General features: G+C 45.4%; 2 protein-coding genes across 3 annotated transcripts in view; one reads left to right on the forward strand and one right to left on the reverse strand.

The window, feature by feature from the left end:
* Nucleotides 1–3,522, reverse strand: LSM7 (LSM7 homolog, U6 small nuclear RNA and mRNA degradation associated). The gene is made up of 4 exons (XM_055710224.1): nt 3,370–3,522; nt 2,858–2,948; nt 1,591–1,662; nt 1–484 (listed from the first exon to the last, which is right to left on the reverse strand). Exons 1-4 carry the CDS (start codon nt 3,412–3,414, stop codon nt 342–344), a joined length of 351 nt encoding a protein of 116 aa, XP_055566199.1. The 5' UTR covers nt 3,415–3,522; the 3' UTR covers nt 1–341.
* The window catches only part of SPPL2B (signal peptide peptidase like 2B), a 26,865-nt gene continuing 12,329 nt past the window's right edge, over nt 3,487–18,022 (forward strand). For both annotated transcript variants that reach the window (XM_055710219.1, XM_055710220.1), the window contains exons 1-5: nt 3,487–3,635; nt 13,763–13,882; nt 15,962–16,144; nt 16,807–16,896; nt 17,239–17,378. In XM_055710219.1, coding sequence (XP_055566194.1) covers nt 3,579–3,635; nt 13,763–13,882; nt 15,962–16,144; nt 16,807–16,896; nt 17,239–17,378 — 590 coding nt within the window. In that variant the 5' untranslated portion in view covers nt 3,487–3,578. The remainder of the gene's footprint in view (nt 3,636–13,762; nt 13,883–15,961; nt 16,145–16,806; nt 16,897–17,238; nt 17,379–18,022) is intronic.

The following is an 18,022-nucleotide window of genomic DNA, read 5'->3' on the forward strand; positions in this document are numbered from 1 at the left end:
TTCAGGGCATTCTTTACTAATTTTATGTGGTTGTTTCAAAACTCACAAAATGAACAGTGTCTCAGACAATTCTATGACAGTATCTTCTCTCCTGTCAGCTCTATGCAATGCAGTTACACATTTATTTGGAGGGGGTGGGGAAATATCAGAACTTCCTACACACCACACCCCATCCTCACATGATTTATGGAAAGCCACAAAAATAAAAGTTGACCGTTCTTTCACACTAACAAATACACATTCAAACTCCTCCCCCAAACCAGGAAGCTTCTCATACACTGGCAGTTTTCTCCAATGTGATCTGCACCCTTGAAGTCTTCAGCGGCAATCCAGAGAAAGCACTAGCCGTCTTGCTGTTGAATGAAAGGGTTTGGAATAGCTTCCATTCCATCCTGAGGACAAATAAGAACCACAGAAGTCCCTCTGCAGACCACAAGTCCCAGCTGACGTGTGTCTTCTGTTAATTTGTATTGATCATCTGGATCTGAAAAGCAGAGACCCACGGTTACAATGGCAACATATGGAAAAGAAACCAAATTCCACCAACTTCAAAAGGCACAGACATACGGATTTTTTTCCGGGCATCTCTGCATTGTTTTATTGAACACATGGACTATAAGAGTGATGCAGCAGTAATACCCGATGTCTTCAGGGCATTACCAATTTACTAATTTTCAAAGCAGCACATGGCACAGTAGGCAAGAAAGAGCTTCGCTTTTTATGCAAAGCACAACATACACCTTTTTAAAGAATTCAAAGGCTTTCATTCACCTAACCAAAAGCACACATACAAGCGATTAAAAAAATCCCATTTCAAATGCCATTACAGACAAATATTTTGGGATCAATGCAAATCAGAAAAAGACCCAGACTTCAGAACGTGCCAAGTACAGAATGCACTGGTCCATTCCAAGACCAAGCTAAACAAGGCTGTGGATGGGGACAAATACAACGTGGCAACAGCCAGTTCCAACCTCCCTGAAATTCTAATTTATTTGATAAAAATGCACTACTTTAAAAACTCCCTTTAAGAGCAGAATTAAAGCTTCAGGCGCTTCCTTAAGCAGGCAAGAGAGTACTCTTCAAAACCACTGTGCTATCACATCGTAGGTTTTTGTCTGAGCAGAAAGGGAAATGGAAGTCTTAATCCTTGGATGGGAAACAGAAATAAGAGAAAACCCTACAGCTCTTCTAGCTCTAAGCAGCTACAGAAGGCTTTAGTTCCACAGAAACGCAAAGACGGCAGTTACAGTAGAGTTTAAGAGAGTAAGATACTACAAGTACCAAGAGGTAAAGTCAATTGCATTATCTGAAGAGACACACACTACTTTATTCAAGCTTTAGAGAACAAGAGCAGCAAATAAGTTAGAAGAGCTCAAACCAGGACTATCAAGAACATTCTACCACAGGGAACTTGCTTAATCTAGCTTCTGTTATCTTATCCCTTTACAACTTAGTTATCATAAACATGTCTCAGTTCAGACAAGGTCAACCAGAAGCTGCTGTTCATTCACCCACAGAGCTGCAAGATTTCTGTTAAGAAAGTTATTGGGGGGGAATGGAACCTTTACACAGACAGCATATGCTTACCTCTCATGTATTCAATGGTACCATCAAGCACGAGGTTCAGAAGAGGGTCAAATCCTTTCAAGACGCCGCTTGCTATTGAAGACCAGACATGAAACAATGATGAGAGAAAACCAAACCCAAGTATACAGCAACACAACACTGCATGAAGGACACGTTAAGTTCTCCAGCTCTGTCCCCTCCCTCAAGCAAGGCTATCAAGCAAACGAGACCAAAGGTATTACACAGCGCCCGCTTTATAAAAGTGCAAATGCACGAGAAGCTGGTTTGTGTTGTGCCAGCTACCGCTTACAGGTTTTTCAACCAATTTTTCAAAATACTCTCCAAGACACTAACAGTTTTGTTCTTAACCAATTTCAGGGGCATTTTAAGAATACTTCAGCATAACAAATCAGCATAAGCACTGCCTAGATAGACACGCACTGCAGACACACAAGCACTTTGTCCTAGAAGAGAACATGATTCCCCAAGGCTGGTCGCTAACTAAAACACAGGACTACACAGAATGACATCCCAGTTTGAAATACACTTGTTGATTACCAGCATTACCATCACTGCTAACAGCCCAAATCAAAAAGACTCTTACAATTCCCAGTGTCATATGAGGATCGTAAAGAAACTCAAAAGTTTTTGAGAAGAAAATTTAAATTGACAGATTCAACAGAATTGTCAACTGCCCCAAAACTGTCAAAAAAAACCCCATCTCAAAACCAACCCCACATTTATCAGTTCGGAGTCAAAGCAACTTCCAAAGGCTCATAGGCACGGGGTCCCAATGGAGTTTTAGAAGAGATTTACAATGAGATTTTAAAAAAGCTCCTGCCACGCACCTCCCGTGCGGCCTGCTGTCAGCATGTCTGCAGGCGGCACCGCCAGCTGCACCGAGGGACGGCTGCAGGCACAGCGAGGCAGGAGCGGCGATCTAAGAGCCCCACAAACAATAAAAACACACAGTGAAATAGATTAAAACAGTTTATGGACTCCAGATAAGGAGGTTAACGAATGTATTAATTCAGACACCCACAGACGTTTCTTTGCTTCTTTAAAAGCGCCCTTGACATGTGAAAAAACCCAAAGTGAACCAGACAGTTGAAGATAACAAAAGACAATAAAAGAAAGGCACATGGATGGAATAGAGATAAAATTGCAGCCAGGGGATTAACAACAATGTTAAAGACAAGGTGCTGCACACAGGGTTACAACAAACAAAAGCAGCCGGTACTCCTGGACCCTCCTGGGAGAGAGCCCCCAACCACAGCCACTGCCTCACCTTCTCTCCCACCCTGGAACTTCACCCGGATGGTCTTGTCGATGTACTTGGAAAGGTCTAGAATGCTCTCCTTCTTCTTCTTCTCCTTGTCCTAAAGGAGAGGAGCAAAGACAACCTGAATTAAACACAGCGGGCCACAGCGGGCCACAGCGGGCCACAGCGGGCCACAGCGGGCCACAGCGGGCCACAGCGGGCCACAGCGGGCCACAGCGGGCCACAGCGGGCCACAGCGGGCCACAGCGGGCCACAGCGGGCCACAGCGGGCCACAGCGGGCCACAGCGGGCCACAGCGGGCCACAGCGGGCCACAGCGGGCCACAGCGGGCCACAGCGGGCCACAGCGGGCCACAGCGGGCCACAGCGGGCCACAGCGGGCCACAGCGGGCCACAGCGGGCCACAGCGGGCCACAGCGGGCCACAGCGGGCCACAGCGGGCCACAGCGGGCCACAGCGGGCCACAGCGGGCCACAGCGGGCCACAGCGGGCCACAGCGGGCCACAGCGGGCCCCTCACCGCCATCTTGCCGGCGCCGCCGCCACCTCCGCCGCCGCTCGCCATTTCATTCTCCGCTGCAGGAAGTGACGTCACACCTCGGCGCGGCCCAGGAGCGGTTCCGGGCGCGGGGCGGGACTTCCGGGTCAGGTTGCTGGGTTACCCGGTGCGGAAGGGGCCCGGCCCGGCCCGGTTGGAAAGAAAGCGGCTGGCGGCGCGGCGGGCCCGGGATGGCGGCGTGGCGGGCCCGGCTCCGCCTCTGGCTGCTGCTGCAGCTGCTGCCGCAGGTGAGCGCCTGCAGCGGCCCTGGGACCCCGCGGGGTGGGGGGGAGCGGTGGTGGGCAGGGCTGGGCGCTGGCCCCACGCTGGTCCCGGGGCCCCGGCCGGGCCTGCGGCCTCGCTCGGACGGTGTTTGCGGAGCCTTTTGCGGCCGGCAGCGGTGGCAGCTGTAGGCGCCGTGTGGTGGGGGGGCTGCCCGCCGGCTGCGGAGGGCCGAGCTGCTCCGGGGGAGAGGAAACGGCACTGGCCGTGCGGGGGGCTGCGCCCCGCCGCTGGTGTGCGGCCTCCGCGGTTTACGGCGTGTCTGCTCAAGGCGGGGGGGAGGGGCGCGCTGTTCGGGTTCTTTTCTTCTTGCCCTAACGGACAGCTGCTCCTCACAGCGCTTCCAGCGGCGGGACTCCGCCAGGCCGGCAGCCTCCCCCGGGCAGCGCCGCGGTTCGGGTGTGCAGGCCGGCGGGGGGCTGGGGCTGGGGTCCCGGCGGCGGGGCCGGCCGGGGGCCGTGGGGCCCTGCCAAGTGACAGAGGCGCTCAGAAGAGGCAGCCAGCAGAGGAGAAGGGATTGCTGCTGAACCTGACCCCCGTAGCTTGTCCCGAGTCTTGCACTCTCGTTATTTATGACACTATAAGTGCGGTGGGATGAATTTGTGAGGGTGTGACGAACGCGGCATGCAATCCTGGTACAGTAGCGAGTGGGATTTTAGCTGTTGCGTTGCCTGGTGTGCAGCTTTTGTATTTGAAGCTCAAGTTTTTTGTGTCCAAAAATGTTGAAGTGTTATTTAAAGTTCTTAACTGTCAGGTTATTTGAAAGGGGCTGTGCCTTCTTGAGTATTGGTGTCAACATCTTAACATGACAGTCTAGTTTCCCCTCTTCTGTACCTGCCTCCTTACCGATCCCTTGCTAGTGATCATTCGTTACAGCATGCTCTGGTTACCAGTTAACTTCTTTTTGATTTTTTTGCATCATCCCTTTTTTCTTCTCCTCCATCATCTTTTCCTGCATCATCCCTTCTTTACTCCCCACGTGCCATGTGCATTTTGGCATCCCTATTAATGCTTCAAGCAGACTGCTAGTGCCAGCACAAGCCCCACAAATTAATCAGATAGAAGAATGGGTCAAAGACTGGCATGGAGTCCGTTTGATCCATCAGTTTGGAAAGGGCGAGCACATCGCGGTGTGGAAGGACAGGAGGTGAGGTAGTCCCTTGGTGGATCCTTGGAGATCTTGGCTTCAGCTCCGTGCATTGCAGCACATTTCCTTGCTGTAAGCAAGTCATGTAGGCTGTGCAGTGGAATAGCCTGAGCAAGCTTTGAACAGGCTGGCCAGTGCCGAACCAGCCCTGCTGCAGCAGCAAAAACTTCGCCCTATACCGCTAATACATTGCTGTTAGCCAAGCTGGCTCATTTAAAATGTATTTGAATACTTTGTATTTTGCGACACTTCTACATCTCTTGTACTCACACTTGTCGGTACGGTTTTAGGTAGTACATCGCAGGGTACACACAGTGGCTGATGGGTAGGGTTGTTCTGGGGGACAAAGCTGACAGCTGTCAGACAAGCCGTGGTGTGCATTTGCTCAGCACCAGCTGGACTCATTATCGTACCCCTGTCTTAGTGCTGTTGGGCATATTTAAAATATATCTTTGTCTCCCTCGTTGAGATAAGATAATAGGATTCTTTTTTTTTTCCCCTGGGGCAGGGGGAGGTAGTCTCCGCATTTGCTTCTACACTGTGATTTATACAGGGAGAAGGAACAGCTTGGCCAGCGAAGCGTGGCTCTCCTGAATCTGGGCCTTTATCTGGGGACACCTAAAGAGGGGTGTGATCTTACAGATCCAAGTAATCTGCGCTTAGATCTTGCTTGGTGTCCAAGTCCTCGCTTTTTGTTTAACTTCCCTCTCATTCTAACCGCTCCTTCATGTCATTGCTACCTCCCAGTTTTCCTGTAACAATAGTGGGTATACCTGAGCCTTTGACTAATGACGAAGAGAGTAACGTGATCTGCAGCAAGTGGTGTTGGATCTCCCTGGTCTTCACTATACTGGCTTTCTGCAGAATATTGAATTGAGGTGATGGTTTCTGTATTTAAAGTCAGAGCACCCTATGATGTCGGGCCAAAGAGCTGAAAGCACTATCTGAAGTTCTGGATTAAGGTGGTGGTTGACAACTTCGTGGTCTCGTGGAATTGTTGCATTGTGATTATGAAACTCTCTCTGCTGGGCAGTGCTGCTTGAAGGAGTGTTTTCTTTGTGTGCAAATTTGCTGTCTGCCATTGATGGTCTTCAAATTGATCAGTGCAGTTCACGGGAAAGAATGCAGCCCAGCTTTTAGGAGCTCTGCTGTGTGGCTTGTGGGATACATGGGGTAAAAGCTTGTTTGTTCCTCCTGCAAGGAGATTCAGGTGACCAGATCACCTGATAGAGCTAATGAAAGTGGGAAAAGTGAGGCATCCAAGTGCGTTTTAAGACAGAGGTAGGGAGGAACAAACAAGAATGACCCACTAGGTTGGCTCATTTGCTCCCGTTGCAGTTTCTTGAAATACGGGTGAGTGGAATTCCTCCTCTCCACCTTCTTCCATCACTGAACCTGCAAACCCCAGTGCTCGTCTCTGAGCCGTGCTAATTCACCAACGTGACAAAAACAAGCAAACAAACCCAGCAACAACACCCCCCCAAAAAAAACCACCCCAAAACAAAAAAAAAAAAACTGGGGAGTGTTCTGCTTTCTTAATGCATTAAATAAACTGTGGAAGGGTCTGATTAGGTTCAGAGGGAACAAGTTTGCCATTCTAATGCCACAGACAGTTACATTGGCTCAGCTGCCTGTTAAGCTGTGCCCTCAGACTTTAGGCTTCTGTTGTGTGAAAACCTATTCCTTGATTTGGAGTTTTATATAAAATGCTTCACTTTGTGTTAATGATGCAACAGTCTTCATAAAGCTATGATTCTAGGAGATTTCCAGGTTTGGGGAGGTCTGGCTTGTGACATGGCGCTGTTAGTGAGTAGGGATGCTTGGTTGGTAACGATGTTTAAATACAAATGCTCTCTTCTTGTCCGTACAGAGAATATGGATAATTCCCTGCTTAACTGGGAGACGTTGCTTCTGCTGTTTGAGGCTAAGCGGCCCATTCCCACTGAAGCTCGTTGTAGCGCTTTCTAAATTATATGTACTGTAAGAGGCAAGTATCATAAAAACCCCTAATTGTCAGGACAGGTTGCTCTTTTTCTGTCAGTGTTTGAAAAAGGCTGGGCTTGATATCTGAACACTTGGAAAAGAGCCCTTGGGAGCTGTAGGAACACTGTATGGGATCTGCGCAGGAGATTACATTTTCTCACGGGTTAATCTAGAATATGGGATGATCTCTAGGAACCATCATCAATGTTGCCGCCATCCCAGTGCATCAGCTGCACTGCTTTGAACTTGCTTTTGTTGTCTGGTACCGAGTGACATACAAACAAAACTGGAAGCATCAAAGCCCTTTGGTACTGAAATAAAACACTCTGATGCTTATGGCTATGCTTAGATGGGAGGATAAGAAGAAATTTGTAGTGGCTGTTAACAGATTTCAGAACTATGCTTTGATGCTAAGTGATAACTGCTTTGTAAAAATGCCTGTTAATCCACGTTGTCCGTGGACTCTGTTCTCCACAGGCTTTCTAAAACTCTGTGCACCCTCTTCAGGTTTTAGCCCTGGTTGTATTCCCTTTAATTACTCTCATTCTTGATTTTTACTTATCTTTTGGCACACAAAAACACACAGCTTCTGAAATGTTTTGAGCATTTCACGTTGGGAACCTTTTACTCAATATTTCTTTAAAGAACATCCATTAAATTGTTTAGAAAGCATAATTGTGTATTACTGTCTTCAGTGAGCCATTTGGGGATTATTGCCTAGTTAGTAATGGTTATTTAAATGGAAATGTGGCATCAGACCCTGTACATATTCTCTTGTTTTAAAGATGTGTAGCTTATATCTTATAAATGTAAAGCTTTTACCTGTATAGGTTGATTGTCTCCCAGATGCATAAAGCTGTTCAGTTACAGGCAGGTGGCTCCTGCAAAACTTCCTGAAGGTTTTGGAGGCAGTTGTACATGTAATATTCAGAACGGAGCTACTTGATTATTTCTTTTTTAAAGCCCAGTCAGATCCTGTAACGATAAGCAGGAAACACCTTTGTTCTGTCTTCTGCCTGTGTCTGTATTTGGATCTCTGTGGCTTGTCACTCTTGAAAGTAAAATTCAAGATAATGGATTATTTTTCAATACTTCTTCCTTTTGCTGAAAGGGTTTTAGGTGCTACGGCTGGGTAGCTGAAATTAAAAAGTCCACCATGGCAATTAGCTGGAGTTTTTTGCTAAACACATTTATTTCCTCACTGCATATGCACAATAGTGTCTCCCTTCCTCCACAAACAGCTGTATCTTGTAAACTTGCACTTTGCTCAAGTGGCTTTAATCTGCACTGAAATAAACAGTGTGACCTGCTGTGCCCAGCACGCTTCAGGACAGTGCAATAGATTTTAGAGCCCTTTGTGTGAACAGCGTTTATAACGAATGTTATAAAAAAAAAGAAAAAGTTGCTTCATGAGCTATCAAAGACCAGTTAGATACAAAAGAGCTAAATATAAGGGTCTGTACCTCCCGTATGTTTTTAGGAGGACGTTTCTTTGCTGCTTGGCTGACCTCTTGCAGTGGAATGACATCGTTTATCCTCCAGGCAGGGTGGAGATTGTTTTTATTTAAAGGACAATTCCTTGAAGTGTTCCAAAACACATCTTTTTACCCTGAGTCTGTCCTAGGGGTTCAGAGTAACCTCTGTGTAGAGGGTTCAAAATAGAGGGAGTAATGAGAACGATGGGTTCTTTTAATGGGCTTTTGAACAAATGTGTTAAGACACAGCTTTGTTGCTGCCTCTGGTCATCTTTAGCCTGTTACCTCAGCTGCTACCTGGAGAAACAAATGCATAAGATGTCTTTTTAAAAGTGTAACTGTGTAATTATATAGTAATTAGTCCCTTTAGCTTATGAATGTTAGACTAGATGTTGACATCCCAGTCGGACGCAACTGTCTGACTCAGTAGCGGCAATGGTTAGGGATGGTACCGTGCATTTCTCTCCAGAACAAGGTTTCACCTGTTCTGGTAGACACAAAGTGATTTGCTTGGCTAAAACTAAATGTAAGCAATAGTGCAATTAAACATGTTCAATGACTTCAGTTTTGATTAAGGATGCTGGACAGGAGAAAGAGACAAGGAAGATCAGGAAGGGAGGAGTTGGGTCTGGGGGTAGAGGACCGTAGGACATGAAGGGAGGTGGTAGAAAAGATAAGATAGTTAAATGGGGGTGGGGGAGTTTGTTTTAGGGTTTTTTTAGAGTTGTTGGCTTGGATTTTTATTTTTTGGAACCTGCTGGTAGTGGTGAACTGATGGTCTCCACCCATCCCGTGTCCTGGGGTCACTAATGAAGGGACGGTGGCTCCTCCAGAAACAAAATGTGTGACTGCTTAAGGTGAGGGGCAGGTCAGTTATTGTACCTGCTTCAGATATCATTATTTTTGAAACAAATTTCAAAGTGCTAAGTGCTATTAAGGATTATTGAGAGTTCTCAGTTAAAATGCCAATAAAATGGAGAAACTTCCCCTTACAATAGGAAGCAAATGCTCTTGGAACACAGAAATGATAATAAGAATCTAGTGACATTAACAACGTCACTAGACAGTGTAACTATTCCTTGAAAACACTAGATTCCCAAATCACTGAGCTGAAGTAGTATTTTGAGAATGCTGCGCTTAATAGTTGGTCAATTTTTTCTGGAGTATCTAATAGCTCATATGAAGCTAAAGAACAGATATAATTTGCATTTGCTCTCAGCATTATCTTTTTATAGTCTATTACCACACAGTGCTACTTAAGCATGGAAGTTGCTCTGTAGGAGGACTGTGAGGTTCTGAAGCAGTAATTAAAGTTCAGCAAGACACTCCTTCAAAAAGAAGCATTGATCTCTTTGTATAATTGAATTTTAAAAGAAAAGAAAAAAACCCAAAAACAACCCTCAAAAGTTTTGTCCTGCTTTCTGAGCATTTCTTTTGTTTTTCTTTTATCTGAAGCATTTAAAGCTTTCTGCAGCAACTGTGCAACGGTTGGATCTTAATCTTAAATTAAATTTTTAACGTAGTGGTGTTCAGGCCTGACCAGGTGGGTCACAGGATCCACGTGAGCAGGCTTGCTACCAAGGAGCTGCCGTTCGGTATTTTGCATGGAAGAAAGAGTTCTTAAATGTACACTTTTATAATTAGCGGAGATGGTGCCTGCAACCCCATCGCTGCTGCTCGGAAGAGCATAGAAGTATCCCGTAGAATTTAACGGTGACTTGGGTGATGTTGAATTAAATTCTGGATGCCTTCTTGTTCCAGCAAGGAGAAGACCTCATAGTCAGAGTGAAGCAATGCTGGGTACCTGTTAACTACTTAGAAATGGGAGGAAGGATTTGTATCAGAGCCCTTAGGCTGCAAGAGCAGTGACAGTACACCTCATGATATACTTTGTGTTTCCTCAACAGCTTCCAAGGGCGGGGAGGGTTTACAGTTATTTTGGTTCAGTTAATCTGAAAATGAAGTCATCACTAATTGAAGTTAAATAAAACCACCACAAGTGGTAGGGAAGTTGCACATATTTCCATGGTTGCTTTGTTTGTCTTCCTGATTTCTGGTTGCCTGGGTAAACCTACCCTACTGGAACCTGACGTACAAGCAGGCAAGTGCATCAATTCCACAAAAATATTTACTTTTGCAGGTTCTAGCTATGGTCTCGAAGCATTTTATGTCTGGCTTTTCAGGTGGAAGATGAGGAATGTATCTGGTACTCACAAAGTTGTGTTATTAAACGCAAGGAAGGGAAGGAGGGGAGGAGACACTTCAACGAACAGGGCTCATCATGAAGAGAAGATTGGTGAATAACTGTCATAAGGAAGTGTTTGCTAGTACCTACTTGTGGTGACCAGTCACCCTATAGGTGAAACACCCCTAGGTCTCTCAGTTTTGCTGGAAAATGGGCTGATACAGTCTGATGTAACCCAAATATTAAGGAAAATACTATGTTTGCTATGTATTACTTTGAAGGGGTGGGAAGCTGGAAATATTTGTGTTAAAAGGAGCACCTTTTTGTGGTTAGGTGGACACTAAGCTGAATAAACAGACTGCGTGTGCTGTGTCACGATGGAGAAGATGCCTTAAACTGGTATATTTGCTGTATGTTCCTATGTTTACTTTTCTCTGCAGTCCTTGTTCTCTTTGTCTAAATGCCTGCAGGATCTGGATTCTCTTACTTCACTTTCCTGGAGTTCTTCAGGAGAATTGTGATGTTTTCATGTTGAAGCCCACTAGGATTATTTTTGCTTCCATGGGCCGTTCCTAGTGCGGAGGCAGCTGCAGTAAAGCTGGTGGAGCTCCAGCTTGGAGCCAGGCTGTGGTGTCAACTGGGAAAAACTTGCACCACAAGCATGCCTTGATTGAGTGAAGACTCAGGCTTTGTGTGGAGTCTTTTTATTTACTTTTTTTGTACTTTTTGAAGCTTTGAGGAATTAGTAATAGTTTTAAGAGAGCTTTAAGTGAAGAACGGTAGGCCAGGTTGTTACATTTGAAACCCAGTGTGTGACTGTGCGTGATGTGCACACACAGCTTTGTAGCGTTCCTAGTTTTTCAGCTCAGGATTGCAGCCTGTAGGGTTCAGATGGTCCTTCCACCAGAACTCAGCTCTGTTCCAGAGGCTGAATGTCAAGTTCAAGGTGGCCAAAGCTCATGATTCATTACTCAAGTTAAGGGATTTTACCTATGAACAAGGGGAGTGAAGCTGTCACATCTGCCTCTATGACCTTGTGGGTTAACCCTGGTAGGCAGCTAAGTGTGACACTGCCACTTGCCCACCTCCCCTCTGATCCCCAGTGAGGCAGGGAAGAAGTCAGGAAGAGTAAAAGCCAGAAAATGTGTGGGTTGGGATAAAAATTGTTGAATAAGCAAAGGAGAAGTAGAAGAAAGAAACCAAAACATGTGATGCAGTAACTTGCCACCTCCCGCAGGTAGACCAATGCTCAGCCAGTTCCTGAGCAAAGGATGTCCAACCTCCTTAAAAAACCCCCTCTTTTCACTTTTCTTTGCTGAGCATGACATTATATGGCATGGAATGTCTCTTTATTTAGCCATCTGCCTGGTTGTGTCCCCTCCCAACCTCTTGTGCACCCCCCATTCTTCCTGGGGGACAGAGTGAGAAAGAGAGAAGACCTTGACACCGTGCAAACACCGTTCAGCAACAGCTAAAACATCAGTTTATCAGCTTTGTTTTGGTCACAAATCTAAAATGCAGCACCATCCCAGCTGCTGTGAAGAAAATCAGCTCTGTCCCAGCCCAACCAAGTAGAGGCCTTTAGTTATAACTCTTAGCCGTATAATCTTCACTACTTGTAGCAAATATTGTTGGAGTTTTGACAGCAGTGACTGCTGGACACTGAAGCAGTGAAAAGTATGTGCAGTATGTAGTTTTGTGAACTGATGTGTGCTACCTAGGATGTAAGAAGACAGCCAATGGTGATGTGTGGTCTTGTCAGACAATTGTGGTTTATCCCCAGCCAGCACCTTAGCACCGCACAGCCGCTTGCTCACTCCATGTGTCCTCCCCTGGTGGGATGGGGGAGAGAATCGGAAGAGTAAAAGTCAGAAAACTCAGGGATTGAGATAAAGACAGTTTAAGAAGTAAAGCAAAAGCCACGTGTGCATGCAAAGCAAAACAAGGAATTCATTCACCACTTCCCACAGTCAGGCAGGTGTTCAGCCATCCCCAGGACAGCAGGGCTCTGTCGCAGGTGACAGCTGGGGAGACAAAACACCGTCACTCTGAATGTCCCCCTTTCCCCCAGCTCTATCATGACATCACCTGTATGGAATATCCCTTGGGTCGGTTGGGGTCAGCTCTCCTGGCTGTGTCCCCTCCCAACTCCTTGTGCCCCCCAGCCTGCTCGTGGGTGGTGCGGGCTGGGGAGCAGCAAAGCCCTTGGCTCTGTAAGCACCACTCAGCGATGGTGAACACGTGCCTGTATCATCAGTGCTGCTTGCAGCACAAATCCAGACATAGCCCGTACGAGCTACGGTGAAGCAAATTAACACTGCCCCAGTCAAAACCAGCACACAGACCTACAGCAGGAGTGTCCAAGGCTGGGCTGATTTTTGGAGCAATGTGAACCTGGAATTGATCGGTACTTTCAGGAGTTGGCAGTGGCCAGGCCTCTTATTATGGACTCGTACAATGGTTTGGGTTGGAAGGGACCTTAAAGATCATCCGGTTCCAGCCCCCTGCCATGGGCAGGGACCCCTCCCCCCAGCCCAGGCTGCTCCCAGCCCCATCCAGCCTGGCCTTGAGCCCTGCCAGAGATGGGACACCCACAGCTGCTCTGGGCACCCTGTGCCGGCACCTTGCCACGCTCACAGGGAATAATTTCTTCCTTATACCTGATCTAAATCTCCCCTCTTTCAGTTTCAAGCCATTCCTCCTTTTCCTATCCTTATGTGTCTTTGTAAAAAGCCCCTTTGGGTACTGGCAAGCTGCTTATAAAGTCTCCCTGGAGCCTTTTCTTCTCCAGGCTGAACAGCGCAGCCCCTGGAGAGGGGCTCCAGCCCCCTGATCATCTTTGTGATTGCTCCAGCAGCTCCGTGTCCTTCTTGTGTTGAGGACCCCAGAGCTGGATGCAGTACTGCTGGTCTCTTACCTGTTCTGCAGTAGTCTAGCTTCCTTATATTGCTCTGGCTATATACATATATGCACCATTCTAGCTGGGTTGTTGGGGGGATTTGGTTTTGTTTTGTTTTTGTTTTTTTTTAAACACATCCAGTAGCATTTGATGAGGTTTCATGTAATTCTTTGACCAGTTGCTGTGTAGGAGGGGATCTGCCTAATGTATCTGAAGTCTTTGATGTGTGATGGAAATAATAACAAATTCCACTGTACTCCCCGCAGAGATATGGAAACTTTTGTAGAATCTTTTGTTTTACTTTAAAATGCACAGCAGGTGAGTCAACAGCAAGTTACACCCATCACTTCTGCTATTTCATGTGACCCAAAATTCTTGTAGTGAAATTTTTGTTACCTTTTCAGGTCTACTGCGAGTATGGGATGGTACATGTCCTTTCAGAGAAGGGGAGCAGCAAAGGAAAAGACTATTGTATCCTCTTCAACTCTCAGTGGGCCCATTTGCCACATGATTTGGGTAAAGCTGTAAGTACCCAGCCAAGCAATGACAGAAGAATGTATTCAGGAATGCCTTTGCTTACAGGAAACTTCTGATTTCTAACTTGGATTAGCGAATTTGAAGCAACTACTTCGCTATTTCTACTTCAAAGCAAAAACCTTCCTTTTGCACAACACGATCAATTAAATGAAAATGGCAACTACCTGTGGTTGGAAAGGAGTTTTTGTATGTCAGTATGATACAAAAAGATGCCACGTGGCCTTGTTAATATACTGAACTGTGACCTTTAGTGCTTTCTCAGTGGTTCATAGCTCTGTTGAGCGTAAGAATAAGTAGTCGCAAACTGTGTCAAGCTTTCTGCATTATCCAAAGCTGTATGAGCTGACAATCGAGTGAATTCTTTGCTCTATTCCATGAGAAAGTTACTATCACTGAATGATGAATTCAGCAAATACACTTTGAATGAGGTACTAACTGGGGAAGATGACTGATACTCTGTTCATTTTATTAGTTGTATTCCTTAATCTACCAGTTGAGCGCTACACAGAATTATTAATATTCCTTATCAACATATAATCAAGTCTTAATCACCTGTGGTGGGTTTATTACAACTGCAGGTTTCTCCCTGGATACAGGGATAGCTCAGAAGCTGCAGCTGCTTTGCCGTGTGTCTAGACTTTAGGATTTGTGAGAGCTGGGGATGGTACTGTGGACATTTTGGTTCAACCAGTCTCATAAAAACTCACTGGAGGCACATTTCAGTAGCTCTGCAGGAGCTGCTACAGTCCGGAGTAACCTGCACTGAACTGAAGTTGGAGCATTCAGCGGGTTCTGCCCTGCCTTCCACAGAGCACTTGGGTCGCCTGTGCTATATGCCATGCCTATCAATGTCTCCTTCCTCAGCTCGCCCTCTGCCTTTCCCTTCTTTCACATTCTCCCTCCTCCTCCCCTCGAGCCGTACGATTTGTTCACCGCAGCTATGCCATACACCAGCCTGAGCCCGCTCTGCGTGTGTTCTGCTCTGATAGAGCTGATAAGCTTTCCTGAAACCTGGACAACCAGGGAGTGTGTGCAGAGACATTTTACTGCCTCTAAAGTGGGAGCCAGTTGGCAACAGCAATTTCCTGAATAAGATTAGGGCTGCTGACAGCTTGACCCTTACCTTTCCCTCCTGAAACAGCAGAGTCAGTTATTACAGGTATTGTGTCATGTGCCTGTGGATCTCTAACAAAAAAGTGTTACGTGTGTCAGGTTTTCAGGTTAAAAATTTACCCTGAGACTTCTCAAACCTAACAGCTCCGCTCCTAGCAAGAGTGGGGCTGTGACCTGCTTCTGTTAGCACAGCTCACGCCAAGAATCAGTTATTGGGTGTAGAATTGCATTTTTCAGGTGACTTGCAAAAGCAACTGAGCAAGGATGCTTCATGTTGTTTAGGTTTTGCAAGGAACAATTTGTGTCGGTGTTATTTCTAAAACCTTAAAGTGTTTTTGGACTGTTCCTGTGTAAACATACCAGAGTAGATGTCTTTGGGCCTGAGGGCCAAAACTAAAGAATTGGGGCAGGCCTGAAACGTCTTTGAATGGCAAGCAGTGGGAGAAGCAGCTTTAGAATCCAGTATCCAGGTGCTTAGGATCCAAACCCTCAGTTAACTGTATACGTTTGGTTTCAAAATGGAAGTTTATTTTTGTTGCCTATGCTTTTGTACTTTACCCTAGCCTGTGGTTGTGTTTCTAGCTGTTCATCCCCTCAGTCATCTCAGCCTGCCCGCTCTGTGCCACCCTAGCAATTATAACACTTCACTGTCCTCCTCCTACACCCTGGATGTGTGCATCAGAACGGCAACAGTGCTAAAGAAAACAAATGCAAGTGCAGATCATAACCCAGATTTTATTACCAGCAGAATTCTGTTCAATAAGGTGAAGCCAGGCAGGACCCTACATGGTAGAGAGTGTGGCACTGTTCCAGCTTTCAAGTTCCTCTGGGAATAGTCTATCATTCCATTACTTGAAAGTTCTAAATTGCCCTTTGGGAACTCTGTGGTTCCTGCTTTTGACTTCTTTTATTTTATATAGATATATGTATTTAACTAATTTCTTTCTTTTCAGTCACTCTTGCAACTGCAGGACCTGACAGCATCTGTTTTGTGTTCTCCTTCTGACATACCTGATGGGGGATTTAATAACCAAATCCCCATGGTGATGCGAGGGAATTGTACCTTCTATGAGAAAGTGAGGCTTGCTCAGATAAACGGAGCTCGTGGGCTGCTGATTGTTAGTAGAGAGAGACTGGTAAGTCTTTTTGTCTTTCTGTATTGCTGGTGCTCCTCTGATGTTAGATACTGTCTTGTCTTCAGTGCTCACTGCTGGTCTTTCATGCTCCTCTTTAAAATAGTGTGTGTTTATGCATGAACGTACATTGTATAGCGTGTGGAAATAATACATCCGAAGGAAGGACTAATGCAAAGAGGAGGTGCTTGTAGTAGGAAGAGTGCTGCGTAGAGCCCATGTACCATCCAAGGCAAGGGCTCAGAATGATCCTTATGTCATGTGAGATACTGGAATCAGAGGAGGAGGTTGGGTTCTTGACTCCTATTACTGCCTTCAGTGAGATCTAAGCACGGTGAATCTAGTGCTTTAGATTCAGCTAGAGCATTACCAGCGTATGTTTTGTAAAACCAGTAGTTTTGAGTATCGTAGATAATACTAGAGGCACATCAGTCATAAAACAACGACCCTGACATGCAAAAGATACTGCTTGAAGTTTGGTTGCTGCATTTTGCTGTTACGGTCTTTAATGACTTACTGTTCACTGGAAACAAGTATACATTTTGACTTTGAGATTTTACTGTCCTTTCTAGAATATTTTCCCAATTAACAGAAACAGAACTTGAACCTTTTTGGAGTATTTGCAGAAATGTTTATATTCTTATCTGGGCTGAACTGTCTTCCAGGTTCCCCCTGGGGGTAACAGGAGTCAGTATGAAGAGATTGATATTCCTGTGGCGCTGCTCAGCTACACCGATATGTTAGATATCGGCAAGGTAAACTTGATACTAAATGCTCTGGTATCGTTTAAATGAATCGCTGTTCAACAGTATTTGAAGTCCATCTTAAGAGCTTTGAATCTGTAGAGAGTTGTACTCATGAAGATTGTATTAATATGTTTTGAAAAAAAAATGTAACTCTTTTGGGAAGTCATTTATCTTCTTTGGAATAAAATCAAAATGGAGCCTGGTGCTGTAAATAAATATCACTAATAGTAGAGCCAATAGATTGCTCTTAAGTATTAATAATAAAGCTTCGTTCTGGGGTTGCACTAAGTAACTGAACCTTTGCTTAGGCAGCTTTTTGGAATTCTGAATAGCTTGTACTTACCTCCACAGAGTTTCGGCAGCTCCGTGAAAGGGGCAATGTATGCACCAAACGAGCCGGTGCTCGACTATAACATGGTGATTATATTTGTCATGGCTGTGGGGACTGTTGCAATCGGAGGCTACTGGGCAGGAAGCAGAGATGTGAAAAAGTGAGTAACTGGAATGTAGTATGTCTGTTTTCTTGTATTTTATACAGGAAAAAAAAAGTGGTATTTATCTAAAGATCACCTGGTAGGTCTGCTAATGGGGGTTGGAGACTGTCTATTTAACCAGAATGGAGAAATGCTGGGGTGACTTTTGAAGGGCCCTGAGCCTTGTATTGGCTTCGTTACTGTATGTATTAGAGTATCATTTTCATGTAGAATGGTTTAATATTTTGCCTTGTCAAAAAGCCAAACGTTTGGAAAGCTCAGAAGTAAAATGGGATGGTAATAGGCTTCCTATTAGGGCTTTTGCAAAAATTCACCGTAAAAGTATTTTGTAAAAAAAATAGTAAAAAAATTTTTAACTAGTGTAGTGCAAAACCAGCTGATTAGAAGGCTATAACATGTACTATGTTTATTGTTAGTATTTTGTTGAAATTTTGTGGTTACTTTTTGCCAGTAAGCAGAGTTGCAGGGGAGGAGGTCATCTGTGCCGTGCTTGTTTCTAACATATACTTTGTATATACACAACCTGACTTCAGGATTTTGTCTGAAGTCAGCAAATTATTCTGCAGTAATTTACGGGATTATGTTGAGTTCTTAGTGAGTGGAAAATAGCACTTTTGATAAATTAATACAGCACTTACTCT

This window comes from Falco cherrug, chromosome 4, assembly GCF_023634085.1.
Source record: "Falco cherrug isolate bFalChe1 chromosome 4, bFalChe1.pri, whole genome shotgun sequence".
NCBI lineage: Eukaryota > Metazoa > Chordata > Aves > Falconiformes > Falconidae > Falco > Falco cherrug.

Coding starts and splice junctions, on each gene's coding strand:
- LSM7 (XM_055710224.1), bottom strand. CDS start 3,414: ATGGCGAGCGGCGGCGGAGGTGGCGGCGGCGCCGGCAAGATGGCG. Junction 2,949..3,369: donor GCGGCGCCGGCAAGATGGCG/GTGAGGGGCCCG, acceptor CCTCTCCTTTAG/GACAAGGAGAAGAAGAAGAA. Junction 1,663..2,857: donor GTTCCAGGGTGGGAGAGAAG/GTGAGGCAGTGG, acceptor GGTCTTCAATAG/CAAGCGGCGTCTTGAAAGGA.